Source organism: Scomber japonicus, chromosome 23 (genome assembly GCF_027409825.1).
Source record: "Scomber japonicus isolate fScoJap1 chromosome 23, fScoJap1.pri, whole genome shotgun sequence".
Classification (NCBI taxonomy): domain Eukaryota; kingdom Metazoa; phylum Chordata; class Actinopteri; order Scombriformes; family Scombridae; genus Scomber; species Scomber japonicus.
The window spans coordinates 22,495,389-22,514,826 of NC_070600.1; the positions used below are offsets into that span (position 1 = coordinate 22,495,389).

The 19,438-nt window shown below is 40.3% G+C and overlaps 1 protein-coding gene across 1 annotated transcript in view; it reads left to right on the forward strand.

Moving 5' to 3' along the window:
- LOC128385118 (SLIT-ROBO Rho GTPase-activating protein 1-like) overlaps positions 1–19,438 on the forward strand; it is a 68,364-nt gene that overhangs the window by 25,909 nt on the left and 23,017 nt on the right. The window contains exons 4-11 of the mRNA XM_053343973.1: positions 9,006–9,201; positions 11,039–11,093; positions 11,210–11,317; positions 15,443–15,505; positions 16,005–16,202; positions 16,306–16,434; positions 17,112–17,333; positions 18,094–18,195. Coding sequence (XP_053199948.1) covers positions 9,006–9,201; positions 11,039–11,093; positions 11,210–11,317; positions 15,443–15,505; positions 16,005–16,202; positions 16,306–16,434; positions 17,112–17,333; positions 18,094–18,195 — 1,073 coding nt within the window. The remainder of the gene's footprint in view (positions 1–9,005; positions 9,202–11,038; positions 11,094–11,209; positions 11,318–15,442; positions 15,506–16,004; positions 16,203–16,305; positions 16,435–17,111; positions 17,334–18,093; positions 18,196–19,438) is intronic.

Below are 19,438 nucleotides of genomic sequence, written 5' to 3' on the forward strand. Positions count from 1 at the left end.
CTCAAGTTTTGGAGCTATGACTATGTTTAGTATAAATGACAGAAGATCACAAAAAGCTGATATCTATGTGACACCAGAGAAGTTGAATAAACACATACGACACCGCTGATACTGTCCAATAAATGTGATATTTGTTCCTCTATATCTTAGATACAACAATGTGTAAAATGTTTTCCTCGGTCAGAACCAAATGTACCAACTACTGAAAGTTAAACTAAAAGTAGGCATTTTTAGCTTCGGATGAATTCTGTTTGTCAGCTTAGATTCGTGGATAATTGGATGAGTTCAATTGTGGACCGACGAGGATCATCAGTCAGACAAGTACTGACCAGCAGAGCGGTACTTTGTCTACTTTTACCGTTAAAATCATTTCACTGCTGGAACTAGGACTGGGCATCGGTAGTCAATACCTTTTTAAGTTATTGACAGAAGTAAATCGATACCAAGTAGTATCGAAACGCCTCCTGTCAAACGATACCTGCAATCGATCCTTTTTGCACGCGGAGCTAGAAAATATGATATATTATATAAATATATTTGTATGGACTTGCTCACAACCAATCAATGCCAGCATTCTTCGATTTACTGCGACATGTGATTGGCCCACTGCCAAAGCAGCTACAGCTTGTCTGTAGTGGCATTTTATGCAATTTAATGCTTCTGTTCACATGATGGGTATCGAATGAAGTACTCACTTTAAGGGTACTTGGATCGGTACTGCTATCATCATCATATTTTGCCAAGCTCTAACTGGAATTCAGACTCACAAAAAGTAAAGTTTTTTTTTTCTCTCAGGCTTTTATAAACCGCTTCAGACCAGAACAATTTACACATAAAATCTCACTAATGTGGTGATTAAATGTTAAAAATGTTAAATTAAATTGTTTAACTTTTCCAGGACGCTGTACAAATGACGCCACTTATTTAGATTTTCAGCTGCCGTTGATGGTGTTTAGAACAGCTAATCTAAAAGGTTTCATATGAAAAAAAGCTGCAGAATTGACATTTATCTTTATGAAAATATTGCAAATTGTTGTATAAATGTAAAATTGATGATTGTGCATTGTCCTCCTTCCTGGTTTCATGCTTTGACCTTCGATGGTGCATGACCCAAGTCCTCCATCCCTCCAGAAAAAGCAACAAAACGATCTCTCGGGTGCGTTCAGATTGAATCAGAGATTTCACAAGACAAATTCTTTATGCTGGAGTATATTGTGTCTGCATATTTTTCGCCGTATCAGTGTTTTGCCACATTGTGCAGTGCTTGACTGTAGCTCCTCTGATCAAAGAGGATGAGTCTTGTGGGGTGTTACGAGAGGACACACAAGGAGGTTTCTAAGAAGAAGCCTTTCAGACATCAAAAGGTTAAGCACGGTGGATGTCCTCCTTTCACTTTCAATTGACTGTGATCCAAGCAGAGGAGTTTCATTGATATAATCTCGCCTCCTCAGTGGATCTGCTTAAATCCTCCTCATTTACTACAATAGAAAACCTCTTTTTTTTCCCTCCTTCATATACAGACGGACACACACTCAGCTTTAGGGCTGCTGCCACTGATTATATTCATTATCAGTTAATCAACAGGCAGCTCATCTGATTCTCTTAATTAATTAATTGATTGTTTGGACTGTAAATTGGTAGGAAATAGTGAAACATGCAAATAGTAACATCCTGATGCCCAAGGTGTCGTCTAACAAACAGTCTAAGAGCCAGATACTCATTTTCCTGCGAGCTCCCATTGACTCCTATTCAAAAAGCTTCAACTTCTCTCTAGAAATACTAATAAACAACAAGTCATTCTGGTCTCAATCTCTAAATTCAGGCCCTCTAATAAGTGTGCTGGTGGTCATTTCAGAAATTATAGCTCCATTAATAAGACTTGAATGATTTAAGTATGTTTTGATGTCTGCTGTGTGGGTCTGGGTGTCCAATGCTGTTTCTCAAATCACATACTTCTGTGTTGTACACTGTGCATTAACATTTACAACATCATTTGTGGTATCAAATCATTACATACTGCTAAACCTTCTGATAGTTTATATCTGACAACAGTATAGTGGAGCTTAGTGTAAACACACGTATAATTTACATTTGTATAACGCAGTGATGTTCACCATAGTTACAACGTCCTCAGCCGCCGTTTTCTGTTTGGAAAGTGATCCCTCTGCTTCAGCTACGAAGCCAAGATGGCGACCGTTGAGGGTGAGAAGTGTCCATAGTTACACACTCTCACTTTTTAACCCTGGTTCTCATAGTGCTGCATTTTTCCATACTTCTCAGTGTGAACTCACTTATACATTCAAAATATTAAGAAGAGTAAAGACAGAAGAAGAGATTTGAGACATAGCACCAGTGTGTAGCTCTCAGTGTTTCCAGTAATCTAACCTTAGCTGGGTTTGAGGTAGTGGGTCGTGTTAATAGAGCGTGAAAGTCAACACCTCCCATTCTCCAAGGGTCCTGGCTCCACACAGGACAAAATGTGCTGACCTTAACGTCTGTGTAAAGTAAGATAAATATGTGTTCTGAGTTTGACATATCACAGAAAAGTGTGTTGTTAACCACCCTGCCAAATTTGAATGATTAAAAAAATCGCCAAATATATGAAATTAGACTTCAAAGTTGCGTAAAAATCAGCCTCTTTCTCTGCTACCAAACGCTGTGGGTGCGTGGCCACCAAGTTTGCTGAAACCCCTCCCCCTACCAAGTGTCACCTGTCAATCAAAGTCACCACCTCTACCAGAAACATGGATGCTATGTCGGAGAGCTTTCTGCTGCTAACTCGGCGGCTAACTCGGTGGCTAACTCAGCGGCTAACTCGGCAGCTAACTCAGCTAACTGGCTAACTGTAGACTGTAGTAGTAGTAGTGTGCACTGAATGTATTTATACCTTTACAGCAGCAGGGGTGGGTTTATGCTAATCACATAATTTTCAGACCCGCCCACTAAATCCTTAAGACAGAAGAAGCCTAGCTCTACAATTCAAATCTAAATGGTTGAAATGCTTTTTACACCTTTTTTAGAAATACATTTATGACCTATTTAATGTGTTTAGAAGAAAATGTCTGAATTCGCTTTACACAGCTTTAAGCTGCAGACTACCTCCAATGCTAATCCATGGGTGACGTCACACCTCGCTACGTCCATCTTTAAATACGGACTGTACTCATCATGAGAGGGGCATGAACGTCTGCACTGAATTTCATAGCAATCTGTTCAGTAATTGTTGAAATATTTCAGTAGCTGGTTAGTTTTCATTCATTGAGGGGTTTTTACTCAACAAATGAATTCATCAGCCTCTGGAGACGCTCTGCTTTCTGTTAGATGTTAACGTAAAGAGTCTTGCTTCGCTTTGTAAGCAGTACAGTTCAGCATTTACACCCTTTTGATGTGGTGTCTCTGAAATTCCTAATGGATAAAGTATGAATGGGATTTGAGTCTGATGAACAGAGCTTGTTTTATTCCAGAAAAATGAAATACATCACAGATTCATCACCTCTGAGAATATTTGGTTGTTTGTTTGTCTGTGTTTGAATGCTGCAATTGAAATGCTAAACCTTTGGGACCAGAACAACCATCATCTGTACATTTGATGTGAGAAGCTAAATATAAAGCAGCTTTTCAGTGAAACATTATGAAATATGTCGTACGAGGGTATATAAAGAGGTGGGCCTTCTGCTTTCTATAATAATTACAATAATGTTCATTAAAGTCAATATTAAAGCGAATAAAACTTGAGATTCAGGTAAAAGTCACTCCTGCTACAAAAGGAATATGTTTGCTTGTTTTTGGCATTTTGCACAGATCCTTCTCTTGTTTAAGAACAACTTCTGATTGCAAAAAGCCAAACATAATAATCATAATAAACAAATAGCAGCAAATATACAATATTATAAAAATGTCTGTTGGTATTTCAACTATTCCAGAAATTGCACACTTACAAGAATTAATAGCAAAGCTTTTTATAACCAGTTCTAAGTTTATTCATCACGTGCTACATGTCCTGATTTTTTAATGTAAAGTAAAGAATATCGGCCAAGTATTTATTTAAGATGTCTGCTTATCATTTATTAAACCCCTCCTCTGAAAAGCAACTGTCCAATTGTAGCTTAGCAACCGTAACTAGGCAAGGCAGGTATGTTAAGCTTTGGATTCCTCTACATGCTGCATGCAGTGGTCAGGATTTCATTATAGATTCATCTTATGATTTATTTAAATTATTATTAATTTGGTAAGAGTTACGGTGGCCCTGAAGTGTAAAACACGACATGACATTTAAAAAAAAAAAAACACAGTATTTTGTTAAATGTCATGTTTTGTAACTTCAGGCCACTATACAAAAAAAAAAAAATGAAACAGTATTAATCTTCTGAGAATTATGGTGGCGACATTTTAAAAAACAACACAACATTTCACAAGAAAGTGTCGAAATTTTATTAAATATTGTGTTTTGCACTTTCGGGGTACCATACAGACCAATTTCTAGGAGGCCTTTTTTTTGTCTGACAATTAGTGTAAACCCCCCCAAAAATATTACATTTACTAAGACTAGGAAAAAGCTGCAAATTCTCTCATAAAAACGTGGATCCATTAAAAGCTATTGAGATGTATTTGCTTAAAGCTGCAATTGGTAAGTCTTATAAAAGTAACTTTTTGTCATATTTGCGAAGACTGCCAAAAAAACCAGGCTCATTTAGCTCCGCCTACTGCTCCTACTGCAAAAAAAGAACCAATCAGAGCTAGGATTGTGTCTGATGGAGTGTCTGACAGCTGTCAATCATTGCTCACGCACACAGCCCCCTCCCCCTTCCTCCTCACAGGCCCCTCCCCTTCCTCATCACAGCCCCTCCCCTTTCCACCTTACAGCCCCTCCCCTTCCTCATCACAGCCCCCTCCCCCTTCCTCCTCACAAGCCCCTCCCCCTTCCTCCTCACAAGCCCCTCCCCTCCCACCTCAAAGGCCCCTCCTCCTTCCTCCTCACAGGACCCTTCTCCTTCCTCCTCATAGGCCCCTCCCCTTCCTCCTCACAGGAACCTCCCCCTTCCTCCTCAGCTTGGTCAAGCTCATATCTCTAGTTTCTAGGTAAGGTATAGCCATGTGAAAGTCACTGTAAAGCGTTTTATATCTAGCTGTGTGGAGTGTAGTTCATGTATTACGATCACGTGCACGTGGTCGCTTGCACGTCAGCCTCCTCTGGGGGAGGGGCTTTGGAGGCAGGACAGGAGTACAGCGGAGAGGGAGGGGGAGGGATCTGAAAGTTGTACTTCTTCAAATTTAATGCTAAGTCCTCTCTCTCCTCAGAGTTACCAACTGCAGCTTTAACCCTTTATCACTTTAATAACTATATTTGGTAACTTTGGTAACTCGCCTCACTGTGAGGCTGCAGAATGATGAGGACTTTTTGGGAAATGTTTTACCCTAAACAGGCGAGGAACCAAATACGGTAACATGAAGTATTTGAATGAGTGCCCAATACACTAACATGAATGATTAATGATTACGATGTGAATCATTACAATCACACACTGGACGATTTTATCTGCCGACTGCCAACACCGACTGACCCAGACTGGGACGCAAAAGCTCCCATCAGTCATCAATCAGATTCATAATCAGCTGAGCGGTCGTCATGTGCGCCCCCGTCTTTAATTAGTGAGTTTTACATTTACAGGTGCTGGTACAGGAGGTGGATTTTGTTGCTGTTGTTTTTTTCTCCCCCCTATTGACCAGCTGCTTGCAATAGCTTATAGATTGATAGATGAGAGTAGTTTATTGATCCCAAAAGGGCAATGAAAGTGTTACAGCAGCCACTTAAATATACATAAATCAAGATACAAGAACAATGAGGCAGGTGAAAGAAACAAATGCATGCCAAAGCTAAACCAAATGACTCAAATATTTAAAATATATAGAATAACTAACAATATAATAGAGACTAAAATATACAGTTTGCTGTGTATACTCAGCCTTCAATCTTCTCTCTGTCCCAAAATGTGGATCTGTTCCTTTAACCATGACATGGCATAAAGCATCAGTGGTGTTGCTATGGTTACTTGCCCAGTAGAGGCTCAACACCAGTTTTACAAGAGTGATTAAACCTCTGATCACTGGGACACCCCCAAACCATATTTGGGATACCCCGTTTGGCCAATCAGAGGCAAGTGTTTCCCCCTGCCCTGAAGTGAAATGTGTCACAGCCGTGTGAAGAGTCAGAGCAGCGGAGAGCAGACGTTCATTTAGATAAAAGTGTTTCAGATTCACACGTTCGCAGTGCATGAGAGCAACATGAAATGGCAGCCATTTTAAATTAGTAGCCTAACAACAGCAAAGCGATGCCAGAATCAATACACACACAAACACAGAGTATCAGAGGGAGGCAGTTTCATAGACTTGTGGGGACCAAGGGCCACAGCGGTTTTCTATAGAAATCTATGAAGCACATCCTGCAATCTGAGTGTGAGTGTGTCTGTCTGTGTGTGCGTCTGAGTGTGTGTTTGTCTGTGTGTGCGTCTGAGTGTGTGTCTGTCTGTGTGTGTGTCTGTGAGTGTGTGTGTCTGTCGATGCGGCAGATTCAAGCTCTTGCCTTCACCTTCCTCATCACATGGTTCACACACAGTGTGTGGTTGCCAAGACAACAGGTCGTGGAGTGGATAGGGTCCCCTAGGGATGGGTGTGTGTGTGTGTGTGTTAGAGGTGGGTTTATCATTGTGTATTCTGTACCCGCTCTCTCCCTCCTGCTGCAGATAGATCCAGCTCTGAAACAGCAAGACTAGTGAAGCGTGCAGCCAGGCATTACCATGCTGACTGTAGGACTGACTGAAAGTGTGTGTGTGTGTGTGTGTGTGTGTGTGTGTGTGTGTGTGTGTGTGTGTGTGTGCGCGCGCAGTGAGTGTGGCTTTTTTAATGCGGTCAGAGGATGCCGTCCAAGGTGACTCCTCTGAGAAAAAATGGACAGTCTTCATCAGTAATTATAAGGGATTAAAGAGACGGAGAGAGAGAGCGGAGGGAGGAGAAGACGGGTGGTGCACAATAAGCTGATTAACTGATCAGCCGATCAACAGGAAATTAACCAACGTCAATAAGCAATTCATCAATTCATTGTAGTTTATCAAGCAAACACAGCTTGTCAAATATGAGGATAATTTCCTCTGTTTTATGTCAGTATTACGGCTGCTGCTAATGATTCATTCCATTATTGATTCATGTGTAGATTATTTGTTTGGTCTATAAAATGGTGAAAAATGTGAATCACTGTTTCCCGAAGCTCAAGTTGATGTCCTCAAATGTCTTTAACAGTCCACAAACCAAAGATATTTAGTTCACTATCATATAAGCCTAAAATAAATCAGAAAATATTCTCATTTGAGAAGCTGGAATCAGAGAATTTGGATATTCTGCCTTAAAAAAAGGACTTTAAATGATGAATTGATTATCGCTGCAGCTCTTTGTTAATCAGAATAAATCAGCAGGCTGAAGATGTCACTTTGGCCTCTGCAAATACATTTTTTAATAAATTAGATTTTTCACCATGCATGCAAGATACATTATGGATAGCGTTGTCTGTCAGCTGACCAATTTGATTTACACTGAAATATCTCAAACTACTGTACAGCTGCAACGATTAGTCAATTAATCGATTAAATATATTAAATAAGACCTTTTTTGATTATTGAATATACATTTTATTCAGTTCTTTAAGCAAAAACACTAAAAAGTTGCTTTTTGCAGCTTCTCAGATGTGAAGATTTCAAGCTTTTCTGTGTCATACACGATAATAAACGGAATATTTTTAGATTTTTGACTGTTTTGGACACATAAAACAAGACATCTGAAGACATATTCCATTATATTCCATGACCTGGATGTCTTGGTCTGGGTGTCAGACTTTGTAGTTAATATATGGAAAATAATTCACTACGACTACACTGCAAACAGGATGTGTTAGTAGCATAGACTGTATAAAAGAAACAGACGTAACATCCGTGACGTCACCCATTGGTTTGTGGACTGCTGCTCGGAAGCCAATAGTTTCGAATCTAGGCAGCGCCATCTTGAAAATTTCAGGTGCATGCTGGGAAAAATAAAAACACGGATTCTACTTATATGGGCATGAGGTGGAGCCATGGGCGGAGCAGGGAGGTTGCTATGGTTGCGAGGGCTGGATCTCGAGGACATTGGGCAATCAACCTGTCAATCAGGACGTAGCCACGCCCTAATGCATACCCTGCTTTATCATCAAATATAAAATCAGGGAGGCCAAAATGTCCCAAATGAACATCATACTGCATTGAAGAAGGCTTTAAACTAGCGATTGAGACCATAAACACATTTTGAAAACGTTTACTGAGGTTAGAAATCAAGTGAGAAGTTGGTGAATTCTCCATTGACTTGTATAGAGACGGTCGCCCCCTGGTGGCCTTTTGATAGAATGCAGCTCTAAGTTACTTCCACGTTGGCTTTATTCCACTATTTTATATCTTATGTATTCCATACATTTATAGACAAAACAATTTGAATCGATGAAATAATTGTTAGTTGCAGTTCTGAACTATTGGATGGGTTTCTGTGAATGTTCAGGATCACCAGATGATGAATCCTGCTTCTTTCCCTGCAGCGCCACCAGCAGGTTGAGATTTGTGGGATTGAATTTTAAAAGCTTTGATGATTAAGATTGAACTTTTCATCATTTTAAAATTGTGAGGAGGAAGGGGCCTTTGAGGAGGAAGGGGAGGGGCATGTGAGGAGGGAGGGGCATATGCGGTGGGAGGGGTCTGTGATGAGGAAGAGGAGGGGCCTGTGAGGAGGGAGGGGCCTATGAAGAGGAAATTGGAAGGGCCTGTGAGGAGGAAATTGTAAAACACTTTGGTTTATGATCAAATACCTAAAAAAAAAACAAAAAAAAACGTGATTTTGCTGCAGTAGATAGACAAACTGCCACAGCATTTAACTAACAGTGACATCCATGTGTGTTTTTCTGTGTGTGTGTGTGTGTGTGTGTGTGTGTGTAGATGTTCGGGCCCAGTTGGTCGAGCAGCAGCGTTGTCTGGAGCAGCAGACGGAGATGCGGGTCCAGCTCCTTCAGGACCTACAGGACTTCTTCAGGAAGAAGGCCGAGATCGAGACGGAGTACTCGAGAAACCTGGAGAAGCTCGCGGAGAGATTCATGGCCAAGACGCGCAGCACGAAAGACCATCAGCAATACAAGTATGACTGCTGAGTGTTTGGTGACTGAGAGTGGAACGTGAAGGAAGTGTGTGGTTAAAATGACATAAAGAAGGAGATATTTAACTAAGGACATTTTGGCTTTTTGTTTTCTTGATAGTTTGGGATGTGTTCATTCTTATGGCATCAAATTCTCCAGTGATATTCTTTTTAATATATATTTTTTTGTTTTAATCAATCACATCATATAATGTTGGTTTATATGGTGGTATATGGTTATATGGTTTATAATGGTTTATAATACACTGTATTAAACTCAAATCCATTCAAGGGACACAAACAGTTTGATCTGATGTGGGACGGATCATTACAAAGATGGAAGGAAGAAAGGAAGGGAGGGAGGGAGGGAGGAAGGAAGGAAGGAAGGAAGGAGTGGAGGAAGGAAGGACGGAAGGAAGAAAAGATGTGAGTAAGGAAGGAGGGATGGAAGGAAGGAAGGAAGGAAGGAAGGGATCAAGGAAGGAAAGATGTAAGTAAGAAAGGAAGAAAAGATGGAAGGAAGCATACTGTAGATAGAAGGAAGGAAGGAGGGAAGGAAATATGGAAGGAAGGAAGGGCAGGTGGTAGTATTACAGTAATATTACAGTAGTATTATAGTAGTATTACAGTATTACAGTAGTATTACAGTAATATTATAGTAGTATTACAGTAGTATTACAGTAATATTACAGTAGTATTATAGTAGTATTACAGTATTACAGTAGTATTACAGTAATATTACAGTAATATTATAGTAGTATTACAGTAGTATTACAGTAATATTACAGTAGTATTATAGTAGTATTACAGTATTACAGTAGTATTACAGTAATATTACAGTAGTATTACAGTAGTATTACTATAATATTACAGTAGTATTACAGTAATATTATAGTAGTATTACAGTAGTATTACAGTAATATTACAGTAGTATTATAGTAGTATTACAGTAATATTATAGTAGTATTACAGTAGTATTACAGTAGTATTACAGTAATATTACAGTAGTATTACAGTATTATTACAGTATTACAGTAGTATTACAGTAGTATTATAGTAGTATTATAGTAGTATTACAGTATTACAGTAGTATTACAGTAATATTACAGTAGTATTACAGTAGTATTACTATAATATTACAGTAGTATTACAGTAATATTACAGTAGTATTACAGTAGTATTACTATAATATTACAGTAGTATTACAGTAGTATTACAGTAATATTACAGTAATATTACAGTAGTATTACAGTAATATTATAGTAATATTACAGTAATATTACAGTAGTATTACAGTAATATTATAGTAGTATTACTGTAGTATTATACTAGTATTACAGTAATATTATAGTAGTATTACAGTAATATTATAGTAGTATTATAGTACTATTATAGTAGTATTATAGTACTATTATAGTAGTATTATAGTAGTATTACAGTACTATTACAGTAGCATTATAGTAGTACTATCATAGTAGTATTACAGTAGTATTATAGTACTATTACAGTAGTATTACAGTAGTATTACAGTAGCATTATAGTAGTACTATCATAGTAGTATTAACTAACTCAGACTGCTGAAGCTCAATAGAAGCTGATCATCTACTGGATTTTTTCCTCCATCACTTTACACTGAAAGCACATTTGAAGGAGATCTTTTAATAGTCAGGACGAATTATTACATTTTTTACTAATATTTGATGTTTAGCACTTAGTGGACAAACACTATCATTTAAGGAGAACTAATGCTGCTTTATCAAATTGATCTTCCTCATATAAAAGAGCGTGAAATTGGTAGAAATTGCATAGTTTAAATCTCTCCCTGTCTCTCTTCTTCCAGAAAGGACCAGAACCTGCTCTCTCCAGTCAACTGCTGGTATTTGCTGCTAAACCAGGTCAGCTGCAGGTCTTTGTTGTGTGTTTGCTTGTTGCCCCCCCCCCCCTTTTTTTTTCTTCCATAATGTATGTGAAACCATCAGAGATATTCCCTTCTGTCTGTCTGTTTTTCCAGGTGAGGAGGGAGAGTAAGGACCACGCCACTCTCAGCGATCTCTACCTGAACAACGTCATCAGCCGCCTCACCCACATCAGTGAGGACTCGGCCCGCCTGCTGAAGAGGGTGAGCTGGTTTATCTGATTCCTTCTCCATTGACTGTTCCTTCCTTCCTTCCTTCCTTCCTCCCTTCCTCCCTTCCTCCCTTCCTCCCTCCTTGTCTCTTTCTTTCCTCCCCATTACCTTCCTTTTTTCCTCTGTCCTTCTTTCCTTCCTTCCTCCCTTCATCTTTTCTTTTCTCTCTCCCTCCTTTCCTTCCTTCTTTCCTTTCCTCCCTTCCTTCCTCCTTTCCTTCCTTCTTCCTCCCTTCCTTCCTTCCTTCCTGCCTTCCTTCCTTCCTCCCTTCCTTCCTTCCTTCCTTCCTTCCTCCCTCCTTTCCTTCCTTTTTCCTCCCTTCTCTCCTTTCCTTCTTCCTTCTTTCTTCCTCCCTTCTTTCCTCCTTTCCTTCCTTCCTCCCTCCTTTCCTTCCTTCTTCCTCCCTTCCTTCCTTCCTTTCCTTTCCTTCCTTCCTTCCTTCCTTGACTCAAGGACAACAGGAGGGTTAATGAGACACACGACTGCACCATTAACGCTCACACACTAACACACACTCTGTCCTGCTGCCAGAAATATTTGCTTGAGCATCAAATGTAGATTCATCCCTAACAAATGCAATATAAACTACAGTGACCGGCTGTAAATAACAGAGCCTTTTTTTTTATGAAATGAAACTTTATTTTTATGAGCAGGAACCAAAGAGACTTAAAGAGACAAGAGCTAAAACGGCTTGTTTCAGACAGAGGCTGAACTGAGTGGCTGCATAAAGGACCAGTAGAAGATAAATTAGGAGTTTTTAATTTGAAACCATGTAAAGATATTCCAGTTGAGACACAGAATATAAATATTAGTGGTGGGCCGTTATCGGCGTTAACGTGAGACTCTTATCGGGCGATAAAAAAAAATATCGCCGTTAATCTATTCTCAAAGTTGGGTTGGGAGCTGGGTCTATACCGGTCTATACTAGGCAAGCTATGATGACTTTCACCTTGATATTGTAACGTCCCTCAATAACCACACGCCGAGACGTTAGCCGGTTTAGCTTTTTATTCTTGACTGTTACTCAGGTTACTGTGGGCCGTAGCCAACGCATCAGTAGCTCACTAGCCACACACATGCTGCCGTCTTCTTACGCAGAGGCTAACAACAGCAAACACACCTACACGCTAGCTGCAAGGCTCACTCTCAAGACGCGTTCACAGACACTCGGAAAAACCGGCACTTTAACTGAACAGAACAGAATCTGGCTTAAACTCTCAAATTTATAAAACACAAAACAGTAACATGCCCAGTTCGTTACAATATTTCAGCGCCGATGTAGTGGTAGCACAGAGATCTAGCACGAACAGCATTCTCAAGCAGTTTGTGATGCATTGTGGGAACAGGAGATGAGCCTCTGGTCTAATGCACCACCTGGCTTGAGAAACCCGTTCTCAAAGTCTTACTTTTAGTCATTATTTGGGTAGCACACATATTCTGAATGCCTTCCGCAGAATTCAGATGAGCCATTTTAATCTAGATTAATCTAGATTAATTCCAAGATTACAGTGAGAATAATCTAGTTAAAAAAAATTAATCTATGCCCACCACTAATAAATATATACTTTGGAAATGTGATTGATACGTCTCCTTTAAATCAAGTTGTTTTTTCTTGATACTTTCTTTCATTGAGAACTCCTATAAAGACATGTGCACTGAATTACATTTTATGAGCTGATCATGTGTTTTAAATGCTAAATTAGTAAAATAACTATTAACTTCAGGTGTTGAATAAATGTAGTAAGGTACAAAATATATTTTTTAAATAATCTATTAATCATTTTTGGCCCATGAAACATCATATTTATAATACAAATGTTGCCCAAATTCTAAAGATATTCAGGTTTCTGCACTTTAAGACAAAGAAAAACAGTAAAAAGCAGCATTTTTGGCATTTTTGCTTTAAAAAAAAGCACCTAAATGATCAATTGATGTTGTTGTGGATTCATTTCCTATCTACTAATTGGTTAATTGTTGCAGCTCTAAACATTTCAAATACTAGTACAAATACCTCTATGTAGTATTTAATTAAAGTACTTGAGTAAATGTGCTTTGTGACTCTCTTCCTCCAGGCCTGGTTTTTTTTCTTCCTTCTTTCATTCGGCTCCTTTAAGTAGAAGAGTTGATTCTAATGAAAAGTAAAGTCAGTATTCCCCTGAGCTCTGTTAGGCGGCCTCGGAGTTTAGCAAATTAAACACGCACGTGCACACACACACAAACACACACACACACACACACACATGCATGTACGCTCTTAACCGCCTCCAAGTTTAGCTCTCCGTGTTCATTATTAATCTCTCTTCCGGCTTGTCTTTTATTCATGCTAACTAAAGTGCAGCGGCTGCCAGCAGCTATAAACTGCAAGACCTCCATCAAAGCTGCCACATCCATCCCCCCCAAAAAAATCTAACCCTAACCCATCTGCTAAGGAAGAAAAGAAGAAAAAGAAAAGGGACACTGGGAAGAGATGGACGGCTGAGTGGCCATGACAACAGTGACAGCCCCGTGGCCATGGCGACGGGCTCAGCTGATCTTTTTCTCAGTGGGCGCTATGGGAACGGGATTCATCCATCCTGGGATTCCACAGTCATTTAGCATAATGCAATATTAATGTGGCGCTGCGCTGCCACATAACTCCTTCCCCGAAAACCGGCCGGCTGTTTAATGCATGAGACAGAAATTCAGTTTGAGTGCAGAGCTCGGCTCGTTTCATTTATGAATTGGTTTGTTTGCGTGTGGTCCAAATCCATTTATTTATCTGCCGCAAAGGTTCGACCCGCTTGATAAATCGCTGGTGTGTCTTTGCACGCTGACACACTGTGTGACAGGAAGTGTGCATGTAGAGGGGAGAGGTTTGGGAGGACTCAAGAGGAAACTGGACATGATTTCACAATAAGAGAGAGAGACTGAGTTAACCCTCCTGTCGTCCTCCCGGGTCAAATTGACCCCGTCTCTCTTTTGACTGTTCCTTCTTTCCGCCCTTCCTTCCTCTTTCTTTAATTTTTCCTTCGTTCTTCCCGTCCTTCCCTCTTTCTTTGCTCCCTACTCCTTCTATACTTCCTTCCTTCCATCTATCCTTCTTTTCCTTCCTTCCTTCTGTCCTTCTTTTCCTTCCTTCCTTCTGTCCTTCTTTCTTTCCTTCCTTCTGTCCTTCCTTCTGTCCTTCTTTTCATTCCTTCCTTCTCTCCTTACTTCCTTCCCCTTTTCCTCCGTCCCTCCCTCCTTCCATAATTCCTTCCTTCCATCTATCCTTCTTTTCCTTCCTTCCTTCTGTCCTTCTTTCCTTCCTTCCTTCTGTCCTTCTTTCCTTCCTTCCTTCTGTCCTTCTTTCCATCTATCCTTCTTTTCCTTCCTTCCTTCTGTCCTTCTTTTCCTTCCTTCCTTCTGTCCTTCTTTCTTTCCTTCATTCTGTCCTTCCTTCTGTCCTTCTTTTCATTCCTTCCTTCTCTCCTTACTTCCTTCCCCTTTTCCTCCGTCCCTCCCTCCTTCCATAATTCCTTCCTTCCATCTATCCTTCTTTTCCTTCCTTCCTTCTGTCCTTCTTTCCTTCCTTCCTTCTGTCCTTCTTTCCTTCCTTCCTTCTGTCCTGTTTCCTTCCTTCTGTCCTTCTTTTCCTTCCTTCCTTCTGTCCTTCTTTCTTTCCTTCCTTCTGTCCTTCCTTCTGTCCTTCTTTTCCTTCCTTCCTTCTCTCCTTACTTCCTTCCCCTTTTCTTCTCTCCCTCCCTCCTTCCTTCCTTCCTTCCTACCTTCCTTCCTCCTTTCCTTCCTCTCTTCCTCCTCTCCTTACTGCCTTCCTCTTTTCCTCCCTCCTCCCTTACTCATTTACTTCCTCATTTCTTCCTTCCTCATTTCTTCCTTGATTTGAGGACAACTGGAGGGTCAAGAAGCGAAGACACTAATGATTCATGTTTATATGCATATGATGGACTGCTGGATGTCTAAATGAGCCTGAACAAGCAGTGATTTAAAGAATTAATGGTTCAACTGCAAGAAATAACAATAACAATCTTGTAAAGCTTCCTTGTCACATATAAGGAACTACCAAGTTTGCATGTATTTAATTTGTGCTGATGATATTCTTTATATATATATATCTTTTTTTCTCTGCTCTGATAGAGTAAGGAGATCATCTTTCAGCTTCAGGAAGATCTGATGAAGCTTCTCAATGAGCTTTACACCGTAAGTGAGACAAACTCTATTCTGCAGGTGGATTTTTTTGACTCTATAATCTCTTAATAAACCAGGTGAGGCTCAGTTTCTCAAATATGCTTGACTAAAATCAACACAAATCTAAGCTAAAATGTCTTTTATATTTGGTCTTAAAGCCTGCAGACGCCATATGAAACAAGGATGTGTCTGAAATCACCTCTTATTTAACCCAAAAACACAAGATTTGTTACCAATATATATAGAAAAATATAGAAAATCAGCACTCTTATCCTTTTTACAGTATGCTTTTCTTGTCCAGTATGATTTTAGAAACAAGGAAAATGCGTCAAATTTAAACGTTTTTTTCATTCTGGGCCGTTATAAACTTCTGATTTTGGTCTGATATTATTTATCAAGTCTGCAAAGAGCCTTGAAGGAGAAAATGTGTGCCTTAAAAGTGTCTAGAAATCAGATTAGAGCGGACCTGATACAGACAGGCTGCAGTATTCACGGTCTTCCCGTTGCCTAGGTGATAAAGACGTACCACATGTACCACGTGGAGACGGTGAACGCGGAAACCAAGCTGCGGGAGGCGGAGCGTCAGGAGGGGCGCGTGAAAGGCGTGACGGGGACGGGCGGAGGGGTGGAGCCTGTTTTCGGCCTGCGGATAGAAGAGCGCCATCAGAGACGCAACGCCGCCCGCAAGATGGAGAAGATGAGAGAGAAGGTACGCAGTGCATCTCGGCATCGCAAAGAAATGCAAAGAAAATATATATAATTTCATCTTTTCATATCTGTTTCCTGTTTCTTCTTCTTTTCTTTTTTTTTAGAGGAAGGCAAAGTACTCAGAGAACAAACTGAAGACTCTTAAAGCCAGGAACGAGTATCTACTGACTCTAGAGGCAACCAACGCCTCCGTGTTTAAATACTACATCCATGACCTGCCGGATATCATAGACGTGAGTATAAACCTGCCGTCTGTTCATCATCATACTTTGAGTTTAAGTTAGTTAAAGTTTAAGTTAGTTTGAGTTTAAGTTAGTTTGAGTTTAAGTTACTTTGAGTTTAAGTTAGTTTGAGTTTAAGTTAGTTTGAGTTTAAGTTACTTTGAGTTTAAGTTAGTTTGAGTTTAAGTTAGTTTTAAGTTTAAGTTACTTTGAGTTTAAGTTACTTTGAGTTTAAGTTCATTTGAGTTTAAGTTAGTTTTAGTTTAAGTTAGTTTAAAATTGTTTAAGTAGAAGTTTGTTTGTTTAAGTTTACGTTTGTGTTTGTATAAAGTAAAGTTAGTTTAAACTTAAGTTCATTTAAGTTTAAGTTAGTTTAAAATTGTTTAAGTAGAAGTTAGTTTGAGTTTAAGTTAGTTTGAATTTAAGTTAATTAAGTTTAAGTTAGTTTACGTTTGCGTTTGTTTAAGTGTAAGTTAAACAATGAAAATAGGTACAAGTTGTACTAATTAAAAAAACTAGTCATAACATAACATGATCCAGGAGAGTCCTATCTAACTGTAAAACAAAGAAAAGACTCTATTCAGCAAAGATTACTATCCCTGAATATATACAGAGTGATGTCTGTTATCTCCAACACTGTGAAAACACGTGACATTTCTCTCCTCCTTCCTGTTCCCTCGTTCTCTCAGTGCTGTGACCTAGGGTACCACTCCAGTCTGAGCCGGGCTCTGAGGACCTACCTATCAGCCGAACTGAGCCTCGAAGCCTCCAGGAGGGCGGGTCTGGAGGTGCTGGAGGGGGCGGTGGAGGGTCTTGACCCCGCTCGAGACAGGCAGCGTCTACTGGGCCTTTACCCCACCGCCTTCTGCCCTCCGCAGCGCTTCGGCTTCCAGTCTCACATGGGCGACACAGTCAGTACATCCGTTTAGAGCATAGACTGTATAAAAGAAATGGACGTAACATCCGTGACATCACCCATTGGTTTGTGGACTGCTGCTCGGAAGCCAATAGTTTCGAATGTAGGCAGCGGCATCTTGAAAATTTCAGGTGCATGCTGGGAGAAAAAAAACACAGATTCTACTTATATGGGCATGAGGCGTGGCCATGGGCGGAGCGGGGAGGTTGCTATGGTTGCGAGGGCTGGATCTCATAGACATTGGCCAATCAACCTGTCAATCAGGACGTAGACACGCCCTAATGCATACCCTGCTTTATCGTCAAATATAAAATCAGGGAGGCCAAAATGTCCCAAATGAACATCATACTGCATTGAAGAAGGCTTTAAACTAGCGATTGAGACCATAAACACATTTTGAAAACGTTTACTGAGGTTAGAAATCAAGTGAGAAGTTGGTGAATTCTCCATTGACTTGTATAGAGACGGTCGCCCCCTGGTGGCCTTTTGATAGAATGCAGCTCTAAGTTACTTCCACGTTGGCCTCATTTCAGAGGACCAGAACTCCCCGCCTGTTTAGAGACACGTATTTCAGAAAAGAAACTCAAGATTCAAACATTTAGTCACATCTTCTGATTATCTGGAGGTTAATCCAGCCATGAGTGTGCACCATTAAACTAATTACTAAATGTTGCTTTATGGTTTATGTGGATGAAAAAGTTTTATATTCCAAAAGATTTTCTGATTGTTGTTGTTGTTGTTCTACTTCCTGTCAGGTGACCCAGATCGCCTCCCAGCCGCAGGTCCAGGCTGAGCTCACCCTTCGCCTCACGCAGCTCCAGACCCGCCTGGCGTCTCTGAAGATCGAGAACGAAGAGGTCAGTGTGTGTGTGTGTGTGTGTGTGTGTGTGTGTGTGTGTCCATTTTCAGTCGACATGAAGGCTGTTTTCAGACAAATACTGTGATTTAAAAGTGAAGTAACAGTGAAACCTCATGCTGCCTTCCTTCTTTCCTTTCCTCCCTTCTTCCTTCCTTCCTTCCTTCCTTCTTCCCTCCCTCCTTCTCTCTTTCTTTCCTCTGTCCTTCTTTCCTACCTTCCTTCCTTCTTTCCTTTCCTCCCTTCTTCTTTCCCTCCTTCGTTCTCTCTTTCTTTCCTCTGTCCTTCTTTCCTACCTTCCTTCCTTCTTTCCTTTCCTTTCCTCCCTTCCTCCCTCTTTTCCTTCCTTCTTTCCTTTCCTTCCCTCCCTTCCTCCCCTCCCTCCCTTCCTTCCTTCCTTGACTCGAGGACAACAGGAGGGTTAATATAAAAACAGGCCCAGAGCTGCATGTGTATCCATTTCTCCATCATATCCAACAACGCTGAACTGATCCTGTATGGGAGGATGGCTCTGCATGATCACTCGACTGAACACCTAAATAAATGTCATTACTGCACACGGCTTCATGGATCACGAGCAATGAATTATGAATTTGTAATTGTTTTTTAAGGGTGGAGTTGCTTCTTCCACAACGCTCAGTGAAGTGTGAGCGTTGGAGCACAGCAGCATCACATATGCAAAGTGTGTTTCTATTTACAGCAAGGATAATGGGCGTAATAGTGTTTTTATTTGTTCATGATAATCTGGGCGTGTGTGTGTGTGTGTGTCTACGTGTGTGTGTGTGTGTGCCTACGTGTATGTGTGTGTGTGTGTGTGTATTCGTAGGTTGCATAGATGTGCAGATGCAGCTCATTAATACAGACTCCTTCAGCGTTTTTGTGCCCTTCAGGCTGAGTTAACAGCTGCCCTCTGTGCACACAACACTCCAGTCGGCTCCCCGGCAGCACTGAGGAGACTGCAGCATCAAGTCGCCTTCAGATGGCACATGTTTATGTCTAGAGGGGACATCTGCTGCATCATCACTCCCATTAAAACTGCATAAATTACCATAAACTTTGTGTAAAGTTTAAGGCCGTCGGAAAGAAATACATTTTAATTTGTCGTCAGTGAGGTTTTCGGTCACTGGTTCTGGTTTGTAGTAGTAGTAGTAGTAGTAGTAGTAGCAGTAGTTGTAGTAGTAGTAGTAGTAGTAGTAGTAGCAGTAGCTGTAGTAGTAGTAGTAGTAGTTGTAGTAGTAGTTGTA